General features: G+C 54.7%; 1 protein-coding gene across 1 annotated transcript in view; it reads left to right on the forward strand.

Moving 5' to 3' along the window:
- Nucleotides 1-12,282: 12,282 nt before the first annotated feature.
- Nucleotides 12,283-14,274, forward strand: part of NAT8L (N-acetyltransferase 8 like) — a 37,924-nt gene continuing 35,932 nt past the window's right edge. Inside the window, exon 1 of the mRNA XM_030019837.2 lies at nt 12,283-12,941. Coding sequence (XP_029875697.1) covers nt 12,608-12,941 — 334 coding nt within the window. The 5' untranslated portion in view covers nt 12,283-12,607. The remainder of the gene's footprint in view (nt 12,942-14,274) is intronic.

Raw genomic sequence — 14,274 nt, forward strand, 5'->3', positions numbered from 1 at the left:
GAGAAATCACAGCCTGCAAGAACAAGCCTCTATGAAATGTGGCACCCCAGCATTTTATTCTCTGCTTACTTCCCATCTCTTGTATTGCAGTTATGTGTATTGGTCAGTCCCTCACCCTGCCTTTCTGTCCTCTCCCCTTCCCCAAGCCCTGGCCATGCTTTCCCCTGGAGTGGGGCTGCTACATTATATTTAGTAGGTATTTTTAGCATGTGTACACTATGGCATCTCCTCCTGCCCAAGAAAGCTGAAGTCGGGATCTCGTCCTGCTGTGATGTGAACCTGGGGTTCCCAAGAGCCAGGGCACAAGCCACTGAGCTGCGCTTTCCAGATTACACAGTTTACTGAAACTTCAGGGCCAGACTGATTTATTGATGCTGCCTGAAGCCTGCAGACACAGCAGTGACCCCGTGTTGGTGAGCAAGGGCCAGCTGACCTTCCAAGGTGCTCCTGCTCAAAACAGGTGGATGAAATCCCTCCTCACCCCAGCAAAATAGATGTAAGTGTTGAGCCTGTGTCAAAGTCGCATCCGATGACCTCCTGGTAGCCAAGTGCTGAACCAGCTGAAAAGGTCAATAGCATATCAGCCAGAACAGCTGGATGTAATAGAAAATGAGTCAAGATGATGTATAGTTGGCATTGCAGGAATAACAGATGTAGCCTGGGTTAGTTGTAGCAGCATGTTGATGTACTGAAGCAACTGAAGAGACTCACATGACCACAGCGTATCACTCTCTTCCCGTCCACTGAAACTGAGATGACCCACAGATGTTATACATAGATTTTCTGGTGACTGGGTTTCTGCACATGGCAGATACAAGGCAGATCTTGCAGCAAAACGTTATCTTGGGAAGGGCCATTTGCAATGAAGGATGTGGCGATGGAGCAGATTGCAAGGTAATGGATATAACCCACAGTTTCGATTTGTGTTAGGACTCTGCAGTCTTCAGTCCCAGGCCCAGCAACATCACTGCTGCCACCCTGGACCAGGCATGCCGAAAACCCAGATTTGCCATTTCACCTTCTCTGCTGCTGTTGAATAGATGGTGATGTTTGCAGGTGGGAAAAAAAAAAAAAAAAAAAGAGCAGCTGCTTAGCTCGGAGCATCTTTTATTGTCCAAATTAAAAGAGGCACATGGGGGCAAGGTGAGGAAAGCAGCTTGCAGGGAGCAGGGCTGTGAAGCCAGTAAGTCTTCCTGTGGGTGCTGCTATGCTGCACTGGCAGTACCTTGCTCCCAGAGCTGTAAAAGGGGTTAACTTAACAAATTTAAAAAGAAAAAGAAGGCTAAAATAGGAGTCTAAAATAAGAATCAGAATCCCTCTGGTAAATTGCTGAGTTCGCTCCCTGCTGTGGAGAGCCAGTTGTGTCGGGGGGAGTGAGCTATTTTCTGGAGATGTGCTGGAAATAGCACGGGGTAGTCAGGGAGCAGCAGCAGGTGAGCATCAGCAAGGGAGCCTGTGGTCCCCCAAAAGCTTTCCTGCTAGGTTGGGCACCCCAGCGTATGCTGCGGGGATACAGCAGGAACCAGGCGGATGTGGGATGGGATGGAATGGGATGGGATGGGATGGGATGGGATGGGATGGGATGGGATGGAGAAGGTGGTGGGCTCAGCGCTGCTGATTCAAGGCTCCCGGCTCCAACTCTCAGCAAAAACACCCTGTTTCTGGGCAAGGCACTGAGCCCCGAGCCTTGGTGTGCCACTCATGGAGGCACAGTTGAGCATAGAGGGGTCCTGGCCCAAAAGCATGGGGCTTCTTGCAGCCCCACGAGGCTGTGGCACCGTCCCGGCACCGCAGCCTAGCCAATCCAGCCCCGCAGCGCACTGGCAGTGACGAGCAGCCGGTCATCTGGCAAAGCAATTACTGCCAGGCCCAACGTGCCGCTGCTAGTGTAGAAATTGAATTTCAAAGCAGGCGGCAGCAATTCCCCGGGGAGCACCGGCGGGTGGATGGGGGACAGCAGGAGGGAGGTTTTTCTTACCAGGCTTCAATCCTTACTCGGACATGCTGAAATTAGATGCTAAGCCTTGAACTCAAATCCTCTGATCTTCCCTTTTGCATTCAGCACTGCTCTTGGTTTTTCCCTTATAAAACCTGTTTGTTGAAGCCACACAAGGTACTTCCTTGGGAGGTAGGCTCTAAAACATTTGTCCTGAGTTTTGAGATGACTCTGCCTCTTGCAGAGGGCATGACAGGAAGGTGATGGACACTGGGGCAGTCAGAAGAAGCCATGCAATGCGGGAAACTGGGGCTAAGAAACTATGCTAAGGAAAAACAGCTTTCCCGTGCTGTGGAAAGGGGTCACAAAAGAAAAAAAACATCAAACCTAATTCCCTGGTCATCGTTACACCTGGGAAATCATCACCAAAAACCAGGGGTTTATTTTGCTACATTTCTTTTCCCCCCAGCAGCAGCAGACTGGCATGTAGAGCACTACCTTGTAAATGAGTAACCATTTCTTATGGAGGTATTTACAATAGAGGCGCGTGAAGAAGTGCTGGTTGTTAGAAGGGTTTTGGTGAGATCACATGAAGCTGATTAGTTCAAGCCTTGTGCCTGTCTGGATGAGAACACCAGGAGGGAGGATGGTGTAGGAAAGCATCTGTGTGTCTCAAAGAGGGAGGGAGGGAAGGAGGGGGGTGCAGAGTTTCCTTACCACGCTGTTTCCCGCGGGCAGTAGGTTATGTGTGATGCTTATCCTTGTGATGCACTGTAATAATCCTTAAGCCAGACCTTTTCTGGCCCTCCAGTATATTTTCCACTGAGCATTCCTGAGTGTTGGTCCCTCGTTGTAAGAAAGCGTACGGTCAAGTTTGGGAAATGAAATCCCTGAATGTCTCACCTGCACTCAAGCTCCGTGTTGCAATGCCCAGTGGGGGCTGTAAGCAGCCGAGCTGAGCCCACGCCAGGTCCCAGACCCACGTTAGGACTGTGAAGGTTTATCTATATTTCCAAAGACCTGTGGTTACGAGCACTGTCCTACGCAAGCTGCGGACTCTGGGCCCCAAAATCAGACCGAGCCCAGGAAAGGCAGCTCAGCATTGCCACGGGACAGCTTCGCTGCGTGGGCAACGTGCCGGCTGTCCTCCTTCCCAAGACCTGAAGCGCAGCCTGCAGCCTCAGCCAACCTTACGCTTGAGGCACTGGCCGCTGAAGCAGGGAGGAGAAGAGGTTCTCTTCCATATCTCTTCGCTTTTCTACAGGACCCCTCACTTTGTACATGAGCTCTTGTTCACCCACTTGCCAGGTCCCCATCCCTGGGGTGGCAGTGACAACGCAGTGTAGTACTCGGGAGGGCCACTGGAGGTCTGTGTGCATTTGCTTTCTCCTGCTCACTGTACAGCGCTGTACAGTGCAGGATAAACCCCGCTCACCCTCCCCTAGCCCGGGCAGGACAGCACACCCGCCTCCCCGGGTCAGCCCCAGACCCCATGGGGCTGCTCCGCTCCCCTCTGAGCATCCCAGGGCAGCCTCGGCGTTGACCCATCTTTGGCTCCACGGTGGGGTGAAAATCCAACAGCAAAATGTGAATATCGGGTGTTAGCTCGGCTGGCTCCTCTCCACCCAGGAGGCACCTCCTGCAGCTGAAACTGCGCCGGCGGGAGATCCCTGCGCTCTGTTTCCCAAGGAGCTGCTTGCGGCTTTCCCAAGTTTGGAGTGAATTCATCCTCAGTCCAGACCAGCACGAATGTGTATACCTTCAGGACGTGCAAACCTCCTTCCTTTCCCTGGCTAGCTGGGATCATGGACAGGGTGGTGCTGGGGTTCTTACAAAAAGGCTCAGTTTTGCCAGGGTCGCAGGTTCCTGCTTTCTGAAGACACTTGCTGTCATCCAGCTCCTGCAGCTCCGGTCCTGCACCTTTTGCTTGCATCCCCATCATTGCTTCCCTGGCCCCTGCTGCACCAGTTGCCCTGACTTTGTTTTTAATCAAGTTTAAACAGTTGCGAATCGCAGGATAATGGTGTGAGTGTGTGTTTGCACAGTGGTTTTCATTCTGGGAGGGTGCTCACCCACTTTCCCAGCTCGACAAACAGACGGGCAGAAAACAGCAGCTGTCTGACATGGGGGTGGCAGATTAGTGCCGGCACGGAGGGTGCGGGATCACAACGGTGGCTCAAGGGTGGCTCGCACTGGCTGTGTTTCAGCCCAAGTTTATCCAGCCATGACTGCAGGATGGCTTCTTCCCTGCCCTGGCCTCTGTAGGGTGCCAGGCTGTGCTTATTGCTCTAGGCTGTGATGCCATGGGATATCACTATGCATTTTGTGAATGTGCAATGAATATAGCAACTTCACCATCATGAAAATGCCACTGGATCTTTTAAACTTCACAAGCTGTTAGGACTTCAATTTTAAAGGAAATATGGCACCCCAGGATCACAGTGTCCCCCACTACCGTGTAGTAGCCCTGGTCAGAGTGGAAAGTCAAACCTCTCCTTTCAGTTTCAGAACAGAAGGAAAACTAAAAGGACCGATCATTTATTTTTCAGAGCCTGGCCATTCTGAGGCAGCTATCTTTGAGGCTTGGCAGCTGCCAGGGTTGTTGCTTCTGGGCATTGCCACCACCCTTTCATGTCTGACCTGCACTCAGATCCCAAGCTTTTCCACTCAGACGTTTTAGGGCTGAAGGTCTCACTTGGGACATACCCCTGTGACTCTCCCTACCTATAACCCTATCATATGCACCACCCTGCTCTGGCTCGGAGCTCCAGATGATGGTGGTGGACCTTACCATGAAGGGAGAGCAGAAAGCAGAGGTAAAGCAAGCAACGGCCATCAGAACCTCACTGTCTGCTTTGCAAGGCGTCAAGCAAAACCTTAATATGGCTTTTTATTATCTGACCTTCGGAAACCTGCTGTCATGTTACATATCCACAAAACATCACCCAAATAGCTTTCAGTTCAGGTGGGGCAAAAGGTAGCCAAAATTCAGCTGGGCTGTGGTGGGCTGCGTGCTCTGGAGGGAGGGAAAGGCAGCAGCAAACCCACCGCAGGAGCTGAGAGGGGCCAGAGGTACAGGATGTTTTCTTGGTGCATAAGGATGCAGGGCTGGGCTGGGGAGGAAGGAGGCACAAGGATGGCATAGGGAAAAGGATGGCCAGGCCCAGGAAAAGAGGAGCATTGCCATTTTTCACAAACATTGCAGCTTGGAAGAGCAAGGAGGTATTAAATGATGGGCTTTTTCAAGTGACAGTGATAGAAAATGCAGATGGCTTTCCTGAAAATGTGAACCCCACCGTCCTTGGCTTATGAAGAAGAAACACGCTGCACTTGCCATGTTTCCAGCAAAATCGGAGCAGCGCACACAGAGAAAACCAAAGCAGGCTTCAGAGCAGACTCCAGGCTGAAGCTGCTCTAGCTTTGTCTACCCTAGGAAAATGGGGACTCCTCGTTATGCAGGCAGGTCTTCATCTGACACAGAAAACCAATGATGTGTGACCACGTCCTGCTCCAGCAGGGCTGTCCTCCTGCCCAGCTGTTTGCTTCAGGGGTAAAACCTTTTGTAAGGAGATGTCCAGCGTGCCCTTTGCAGGGAGCACATCTATGCGCTGCTGTCTGTGGCCACCTCAGATCCTGCCCCTGGATCCCCCAAAACCCCTTTGCAGACCCTAGTTGATGATGCCCAACAGCTCTTCCTCGTGCCCACGCTGGTCCCAAGGAGGATGCTGGGCTCAATGGTGCCTGGATCGCTGTGGAGAAAAGGAGCGAGCATCAGGCAGCTGTGGGAAGTGTGATTTTAAGAGCTTGAGGCCCCCCAGACAGCAAAGGGGTGATCAGGCAGATGCCTCTCTCTGCCATAGGTTTTGCTTCTCCAGGAGGAGCCCAGGTCTCTGCAGCACCCAGAGCAAGTGTCCCCCCACCCCATGTGCAGAGGGAAGGGGACCTAGGGCCCGCACCCTGCAGCATCGGAGCCTGGAGGCATCACTGAGCAGGAAAACTGGAAATACCTGAAAATTTGCCTCAGCTCCTTGCTGAAAGGCATTATGCAAGGAAAAGAAAATCCCAGCCTGGATCAAGTGCTGGAAAAACCAGTGTAGAATCAGCTCTGACATGAGCCCAACCCATATAGGGGATGATATATACTGCCTCCCCCGAGGCAACACGCACATTGCTGCTGGAGGAGTTCAGGGCTCTCGCTGGCCCATGCAAGCAGTTACAGCGCAGCCTTGCAGGCCAAGCTGAAAATGTGACTTTCCTTTGCTCAGCAGCAGGACCAACTCCTAAATGTAGCCAAAAAAAACCAAAATAACTTTTTCGCATCTTTTCCTGCCTTATCATTGAGGAGCTCATCTTAGGCCAGGGCATTTGTTAGTCATGTTTTGAGATATTTTTCCACCTGTGGTTGGTTTGACATCTAATTTCCCTCTCCTTGCTACAGAATATCTCTGCTGCAATTTTCTGCCTGTTTTCCTCTTTTTACTTCCCCTGGGTCCTTTTCAGACTCCTTCCCCCCTGCCTCCTCTCAGGCTGCAGCACCTGCCATGTAGAGGGGTAAATAAGATGCTGCTTGTCCAAGTCCCATCAGCATCCTTAGAAGATCCTAAGGCTACAGCCGTACTTTGGCGATCATTAGTTGAAACAATTGCCGTTAAAAATGCCAGCAAAATAGCTGTTGGTCGAAAGTACAGTCATTAACCTTATGTTCTTCTCTTCTTCCTTAGCAAAGATGAATACACATTGACAGAGTTGTTCATGATACAGCAAATTTTGTAGTAGCGTTACCCTGCTGACCCAAGCAGGTAGCCAAAATTCAGGTGGCGGGAGGTTATTTACAGCAAGAGAAGGAACTAACTGTGGAGACAGGTATTTTTCCAAAGCGGTGTTGCTAATTTACAAAGAAGGTGCAAAGTTCTGCACTGAAAACCCCAAGAAATGAGCATTTCCTGGCTCACACCACCTGTGTTAGTCCCACGTGCGTAAGAGCTCTCGTGCTCTCAGCTTTTCTCAGGCCACGCATAGTCCTGGTCCCTTCTTCACGGCACTGTGCTCCCAACACAACCCCCACACGGTCTCTCCCGTGGTCGTGGAGCCTTGCTCTGCATGCACAGCTCTGCCTCCTACAGCTAATTGAAGTGAAAGTCTCTGGTTAAATATGGCCAAAAAGTCAAATTTTTTTTCATCTAAGCTTGCAGCAATAATACTATCAGGAGGAAAGCTGTGTTGTCTCCCGAAGCCATCACACCCAGTGTCAGGAAACACTACTCCTTAACTGAAGATGCTTTAAATCTCTACAGAACCTCTCCTTTTTTGAAAGTATTCCTCATGGTTGCACTGAGATGCTCTAGATAAATCTGAATAATTGCTGCATAGCTCAGATTTTAATGTTCCTGTGATCTAGAGCAGTGTTTCTTCACCATAGATGTAACTGTACATTAAATGTACATGCAAGTGCCAAAATCCCAGTTCGGAAGAGGATAAAGCCAGCTGTGGGTATGCACACTGTTTGGGAAACATTTGTATTTTATTCACAACCCACAAAATTCTTTCAACCCAGAAAAGTTGTAGGAAGAGATTCATCTTCAGATATCCCCCGGGGAGACTTCCACAGACAATCTAGTCACCCTGCACTCTGTTCATAGACAAACCCAACTGCTTTTAGCACATGATTCATCCGATCTATTTTAGAGGTCCACATTGGGTAGGGAGCCTTCGTGCCTCCGAAGAGGCTGGTTTTCCCCCTTTGCTGTGCCCAGAGTGGAAGGCAGCCAACTCTGACACCAAGGTCCACCTGGCAGAGGTCTATGTCTGCCAGCGGATCCCACCTCTGGCCCTTGGTTACCAATTCACAGAGTTCTACAAGCTGGAAATAATATGGCACGTCAGGTTTTATAGTGACTTATTATTCGTGGCACCCAGACAGCCACAGAAGGAAGGAGCCTGAATCGCTGCTGCAACGGGTCACGGCGTACAGCAAGACTGTGGAAACTGGGATGTGTGAGCGGCTACTGCCAACCTCTCGCACGGCACGGGTGCTGCTACCGGTGACGGCTCCTGAGCAAAAGTTTTGCGAGTCCCTGGGCTCGGGGGTCTATGCGTCGGGAAAAGGGCCAGCAACGCGCTCTCAGTGGAAACTAAGTGCCCCTAAGAGAAGCTGCTGCAGAGCTGCTGCCATCAGAGGGAGTGCAGTGAGAGCAAATCTTGGGATGCTAATTAATCCCCCTTTAGGAAGATATTTATTAGGCAAATGCCTCACATTCATATGCACATCTGCAGTCAACAGAGAGGCTTTTACTTTTTTTCCAGCCCAGTAGAGCAGGAGGGTAGGAGGCTGCTGTGGCTGAACAGCCGGCGGTGCTGGGGGGGGTCAGCCTGCTCCGGGCATCTCGGGTCAAGCATGAAAAAAACAGTTGAAATGACCAAGGTCCAGGCTGAAGGAGAACCTGGAGGTAGTTGAGAAGAAGGGCTTTAAACCTGGATACCTTTCTTCCTCGCTTGCTGATGGAGCCATTGCAAAGGACAGGGTGGGAGCCATCCCTGCCAGACAGCCTCATCCTGCTGGGATGAGCCGTTCTGGAATCGCTCCATTAACATAACCTGGGGCAGTTTTTGCTGTCAACCAGTTAATTGCTGAGGTTGACTGACACAGCCCCTGATGAGCAAAGGATTGTGGCTGCTTGTAGCTTTTGCAGAAGAAAGATAGTAGAGCCAGCAGCACTCTCTCCTTGCCCAGCAGATACTGAGCAGTGGGTCAAGGAGGCCTGCCTTGGCGTTCCCTGCTCCTTAAGTACAGATGCTCTGCAAGAGTAACTGCTCATCCCAAATCATTTGCTTCGTTTGCAATCACACAGATCTCATTGCTTCAAGAGTTAAAGCAAAATCTAGTTGGAAGAAGACATTTCAAGTCATTCACAGCCCGGGGTTGGATAGAAACCCTAAAATTTCAGACCGAGAGCAGGGTGTGAGCTTCCCAGCAGGGGAAGTGGTAATTCTGTTGTATGTCTGCTGGGTGCTTCCTACAACCCGAAAAGGGGAGTGACTCCCCTCGACCCAAGGTGAGAGCTGCAGTTTTGGGAAGGATAAATAATGACACTTCCAAGGCTTCCTAGTTTGAAGTGCTAATGCAAAGCAAAGTCAGCCTAAAGCAGACCTGCTGAAGGCAAAACGTGTTACTTACCGAAATACTCAAATGCCCTCAGCCCCCAGAACTGCGCAAGCTGCCCTGGTTATCCGAGTTTTTTTTCCCCAGCCGAACCAATGGATCAAACATCTATACAGGCTCCTTCTTTAAACTGTGCAGTGAGAGCTGCTGAGAGCACTGGCACGACATTCAAACTCTAAACTGTCCATCTTAATTAAATTAGTTCTATCCATGAGGTTCAGCGGTCGGTCATGGCATGTGGGAGATTTACCCTCAGGTCCTGGAGGAGCGGGAGTAAACCCGAGAGCAAAATCCTCAGTGACTTGGGATGACAACTGCGTTCTTAAAGACTGAAAGCTCCTGGCAGAGCAGTTGCCTTGCCAGCAAGCTGCTGTTAACAATATCCTTTTTATTCCAGGGGCCCAAATCTGCCGTCTGCGAACCTGACTGGCTTTTGCAATTGATTTCAGCGAGGCCCTTGATTTGCACTGACATTTGGTTCGGTCAGTCACGGCTGCCTGCTCCTTCCCTATCCCTCCTCCCCACCATGCAGCGGCACCCCCAGAGCCTCCCCTTCACCCCTGTTTACAGAGAAAGCTGAAATCTTGGCTTTGCAGTAAGAAAGGCAAAGTTTGGCATTCAGACAGTGAGGAGGACTTGGGAAATCTGGTCCGGTGCCTGTGTCTTCTTCGAGTTACTGCATGATGGTGCATAAATCACTGCGTTCCTCTGTGCCTCAGTTCCCTCGCTGAGGCAGAGGATGACGGTACCCCCTCACCTCGGGGGAATAGGGGATATTAATTACTGTACATAAGATGCTCAAATGTGGCAGCATAAATAGTAAACAAGTATTTAGTGCCTTTCTAAAGATAACTCATCCGCAAACACTCAGGTCCATAGCCTGGGACTGGAACTGGGAGCTCCCCTGGCTGTTATATAACTGCAGTGGGGTGTTTTTTTTTAAGGAATGGGTTGTTTTTATTACTGTAGTTATTTCATAAATAAGCAACGCATCTGACTAGAAAGGATCAAACAAAAATAAATGCCTGCTTAACCCAGGCATATGGAAACTAAGTGTTATTTTAATTATATTTTTGAAACAGCAACCTCCTATCTTTGGCCCGAAGCTTTCAGAATTCAAAGGCAAACACTGCCCCGATTTTTTTTTTTTTTTTTCCCCATTCACAGACTCTTTGCCTTTGCATTAGTGAATTTGGGGCTGCCAGGTATCTCCTGAGTGCAGGATTCCAACTGATCCTTGCTGAGGTAAGACGTGACGGGGGGGACGTGGGGATGCTGTATGTCTTGCCTCTCCCCATGGGGGGATGTCCTTCCCACAGGAGGCTCCACTCTCGAGCAGGAGATGTTGCTCTTTTGGCTAACGCATCCACCGAGCAGCAAGGCCGCCGTCGTACCTGCGCCATGCCATCTTTTATAATTGTACATTTTGATCTCTGGTTCAGACAGTCGCAGGCTTTGGGAACTGGGGGTTGCTCTGGCTGCAGTTGCAGAAGATGCTCGTTAGAAATGGGAACTCTGCGGGCACTTGAGCCTGCTGCTAGCAAGACCGTGCCGTGCCAGCCCCTCCGAGCAGGCTGGCAGCACTGCAGGGTCTGACCACGAGTGGGTCCCACAGCCGCCTGAGGAGCGTCCCACCAGGGACACCCGATGCACTGCGAGCCTGCGGGGTGCTGGCACCACTCCTCTGGGTGGGAAGGTTTCCAAGCCCTTACCTAATCCTTGCCCCTCTCCCCTCTCTCATGTCTCTTAACTCCTGAACAATTTTTAATAGAAAAGTGAAGCAATGAAACCACAATGAAATCATCACAGTGATGCTTTAGCTTGAAGCAAAGATCCAGTCACCGTGCATCTTCCTGAGGACGAAAACGTACCCTGGGGGCTCCCGGGGCAGCAAATCTTGCAGGGTGCCAGCAACACAGCCGCACTCGCTGATGGACGGGTGCACCTCCCGGGGGGATGCAGGGATGAAGCTTGTAGGGGGGTGCATGGGTGCACCTCGCAGGGGGATGCAGGGATAAAACTCAAACAGGGGTAGGTGCAAGGGTGCCTCCTGGCAGGGGGATGCACTGGTGCACCTTGCAGGAGGAAAAGACACAGATGAAACTTTCGGAGGGGGGGGTGCGTGGGTGCACCTTGCAGGCGGAGGCACAGCTGAAGCTTGCGGGGGGGGGTGCGTGTCCCAGGGGGATGCACCTCCCGGGTGGGATGCACAGGTGAAACTTGTGGGGAGGCAGAGCTGCACCCCGCAGGGGTGGCTACACGGGTGTCACCTGGCGGGGGGAGGCACAGATGAAGCTCTCGGGGGATGCACCTCGCGGGAAGGGGGGGTCCGGGGCACCCCGGCTCCCCGCCCAGCATCCTCCCGCCTCCTCCCCGTCCCTGCACCGGCCGTGCACGGCGCATGCCTCGGGCAGATGCCGGCCGGTTCCAACCGGGAGAGGCCGAAGCTTTTCGGGTCCTGCGAAGAGGAGGAGCCCGTCCTCCTCCCTGCGCACCCCCCCCCCCAGCCCCTTCTCTCCGCCCCGCGGAGGCGGCGGGGCCGGCCGCGCTCCCGCACCGCGCAGCGGCGTGGGCACGGGAAGAAAAGTTACCGACCGGGGCGGGGCGGGGTGGGGGGGGACGGGGACACGCTGATATATGGGGAGGGGGATTTATTTGGGCTCGGGAGGCGCTGGCGGCTGCACACAGACACACCCCCCCCCGCAGAGCGTTCCCGTTCCCGCACCCCCCTCCGCGCCCCGCGGAGCTGCGCAGGGACGCTCCGCCGGGGTGAATGACTCACCACGGAGCAGCCCGCGCCGCAGCCCGCCGGGACGCGGTGCGACCGATGCCGACACCCCCCCCCCGTGTCTTCGTGTTTGTCCCCCCCCCCCGTCCCCCGCGGCTCCGCAGGCTCCCGCAGCGCTCCGCGCAGCGCCGCGCACCCGCAGCGACTATTCCAGAAAGCTGCCGGGAGTATGGTGCTTTCGCTGTAAATAAATAAATAACGTGTGTGTTCCCCCCCCCCCGCCCCATGCACCGGTGGATGCGGGTAGAGATGTGCGAGCCCCCGGGAGGAAGCCGGCCCGCCGCCGCCCCCCGCGCAGGGACGCGCCGTAGTAATTTGCAAGAGGGCGGTGCAGGGATAGGGATAGGGATGGGGATAGGGATGGGGATTGGGGGGGGGGGGCGCGTCCCGCCCCCCCCCCCCGATCACATGGCGACCCTGCGCAGCCAATGCGGGGGGCGCTAGGACCCCGGGGACCCGCGGCCCCCCCCCGCCCTATAAATGCTTCTCCAAAATGCAGTGGAGGTCCTTTCTCCCGTCCCGCCCGGCCGCGCCGCTCCGCGCCCCGCGCAGCCGCCGCCGCCGCTGCCTGGCGGGTCTCCGTCCCTGCTCCGCGCCCCGCTCCTTCCCCCTCCCCTTTTCCTTTTTTTTTTTTTAATTTTAATTTTTTTAAATTTTTTTTATATATCCTTCCCCCCCCCCCCTCCCGTTTTTCTCCTCCGCCCCCTCCCCGCGGCCGGTTTGCATGCATTGTCTGTCTCCCAAGATGGTTTGTGAGACCAAGATTGTGGCGGAAGATCATGAATCAATCCCGGGATCCAAAAAAGATACGATCATTGTTTCTTCCTCCCAGATGTGGCCCTCTTTGGCGGGCTCCCCTTCCTCCCCCCCGCCACCCCTCAGCTCCCCAAAAGAGGACCCCAGACGCGACAATGTCTATATCCGCGAATTCCACCCCTCCGAGCAGGAGGTGGTGCGCCGCATATTTTACGAGGGTATCATGGAGCGGATCCCCAACACGGCGTTCAGGGGGCTGAAGCAGCAGCCCCTCACTCAGCTGCTCTACGGGCTGCTGGCCGGTGAGTATCTGCTCCCTTTTGGGGGAGGGGGTCGCGGCTTTTTTTTTTTTTTTCCCCCCCCCCCCCCCCCCCCCGCGCCCTGGGTCTTCACAAAATGGTCGGAGAGGCGGGAGGAGCCGGGGACCCGCCGCCCCGGGCGCGCTGCGGTGTGCGCGGCCGGGGGAACGCCGCAGCATCGTGCGGAGCGGCCGCGGAGCCGCAGCGCTGCGGCGGGGGCAGGGGGGCTTGGAGGGGCGGGGGGGGGGGGGAATGATGATGATGATGATGATGATGATGATGGGGGGGGGGGGAGCCTTGCTGGGGGATGCGCGACCGTGCGCGGGTTTTAAGGGAGGGGAGTTGGGGGGGGGGGGGGGTGTCGCCGCGTAGGTTGCGCGGGGGTGAGGGTAGAGTCGTCCTTTTAGTTATTCCAGGCCTTTTTTTTTGGGGGGGGGGGGGGGGGGCCTTGCACCGCGCACTGCACCGCCCCCGCGCAGCCCAGCGCGGAGGGGGGGGGGGCCGCCGCGTGCCGACGTTGCCTGGAGACAGCCGGGCCCGCCAGTGGAGCCCCCCCCCCCCCCCCCGGCTTGGGGGGGGGGGTAACCCCCTGCAGCAGGGCCGAGCCGGAGGGGGGGGGGGTCACCTCCCAGAGTGCCTGCAAGGTGCCCCCCTCCCTGTGCAAATAATAACATCCCCCCCCCCGTATATAATTGCACGTAAGCGGGGGTCACATTATTAATAATGTGTGCCCTACCCCCCTTGCAAATGTGCCCCCCCCCCCCCTTAGCAAGCTTTGGGGTGGTTTCTCACGCCCTTGGGGGTTGCAGGCAGGTTGCACCCCTCCCCGTGCCCCAGCCAGGGGGGAGGACAGGGCCCTGGGCTGGAGGAGGACCCCCAGCAGAAACTTGGGGCATAGGGGGGCTCAGCCGGCGGCTCTGCGAGGCCGGGGTCATGCCGGCGGGGAAGCCGCCATCTCGGGGGTGTCCGCAGAAGCCCCCCCCCAGGTCTTCGGCAGCATCCCCGGCATCGAGGCGAGCGGGGTGTCTTCCCCGGGAGTCGGTGCTTCCCGTGATGGAAATAGTAATGCCGCAGTGACAAACACATGGCTGCGGAGCGGAGCGCCTGCAGCGTGGCTCTTCCGCCCCGGCCACGTTTCGGCCTCACCGGGGAAAGCCAAGCGGGGCCTGGGGTGTGCCTGGCCCTCGGCGTCCTCTCTGCCGGGGGCTGCGGGTGTTCGGTGGGACCTGCCGTGGCATGGCGGCATCCTCCCCGCCGGCTCTCTCCAGGCACCCCCATAAACTTCTCGGGGGTTATCTCGGCGTGATACGCCGTCACGTAACACGATAATCTCGAG

This window comes from Aquila chrysaetos, chromosome 1 (genome assembly GCF_900496995.4).
Source record: "Aquila chrysaetos chrysaetos chromosome 1, bAquChr1.4, whole genome shotgun sequence".
NCBI lineage: Eukaryota > Metazoa > Chordata > Aves > Accipitriformes > Accipitridae > Aquila > Aquila chrysaetos.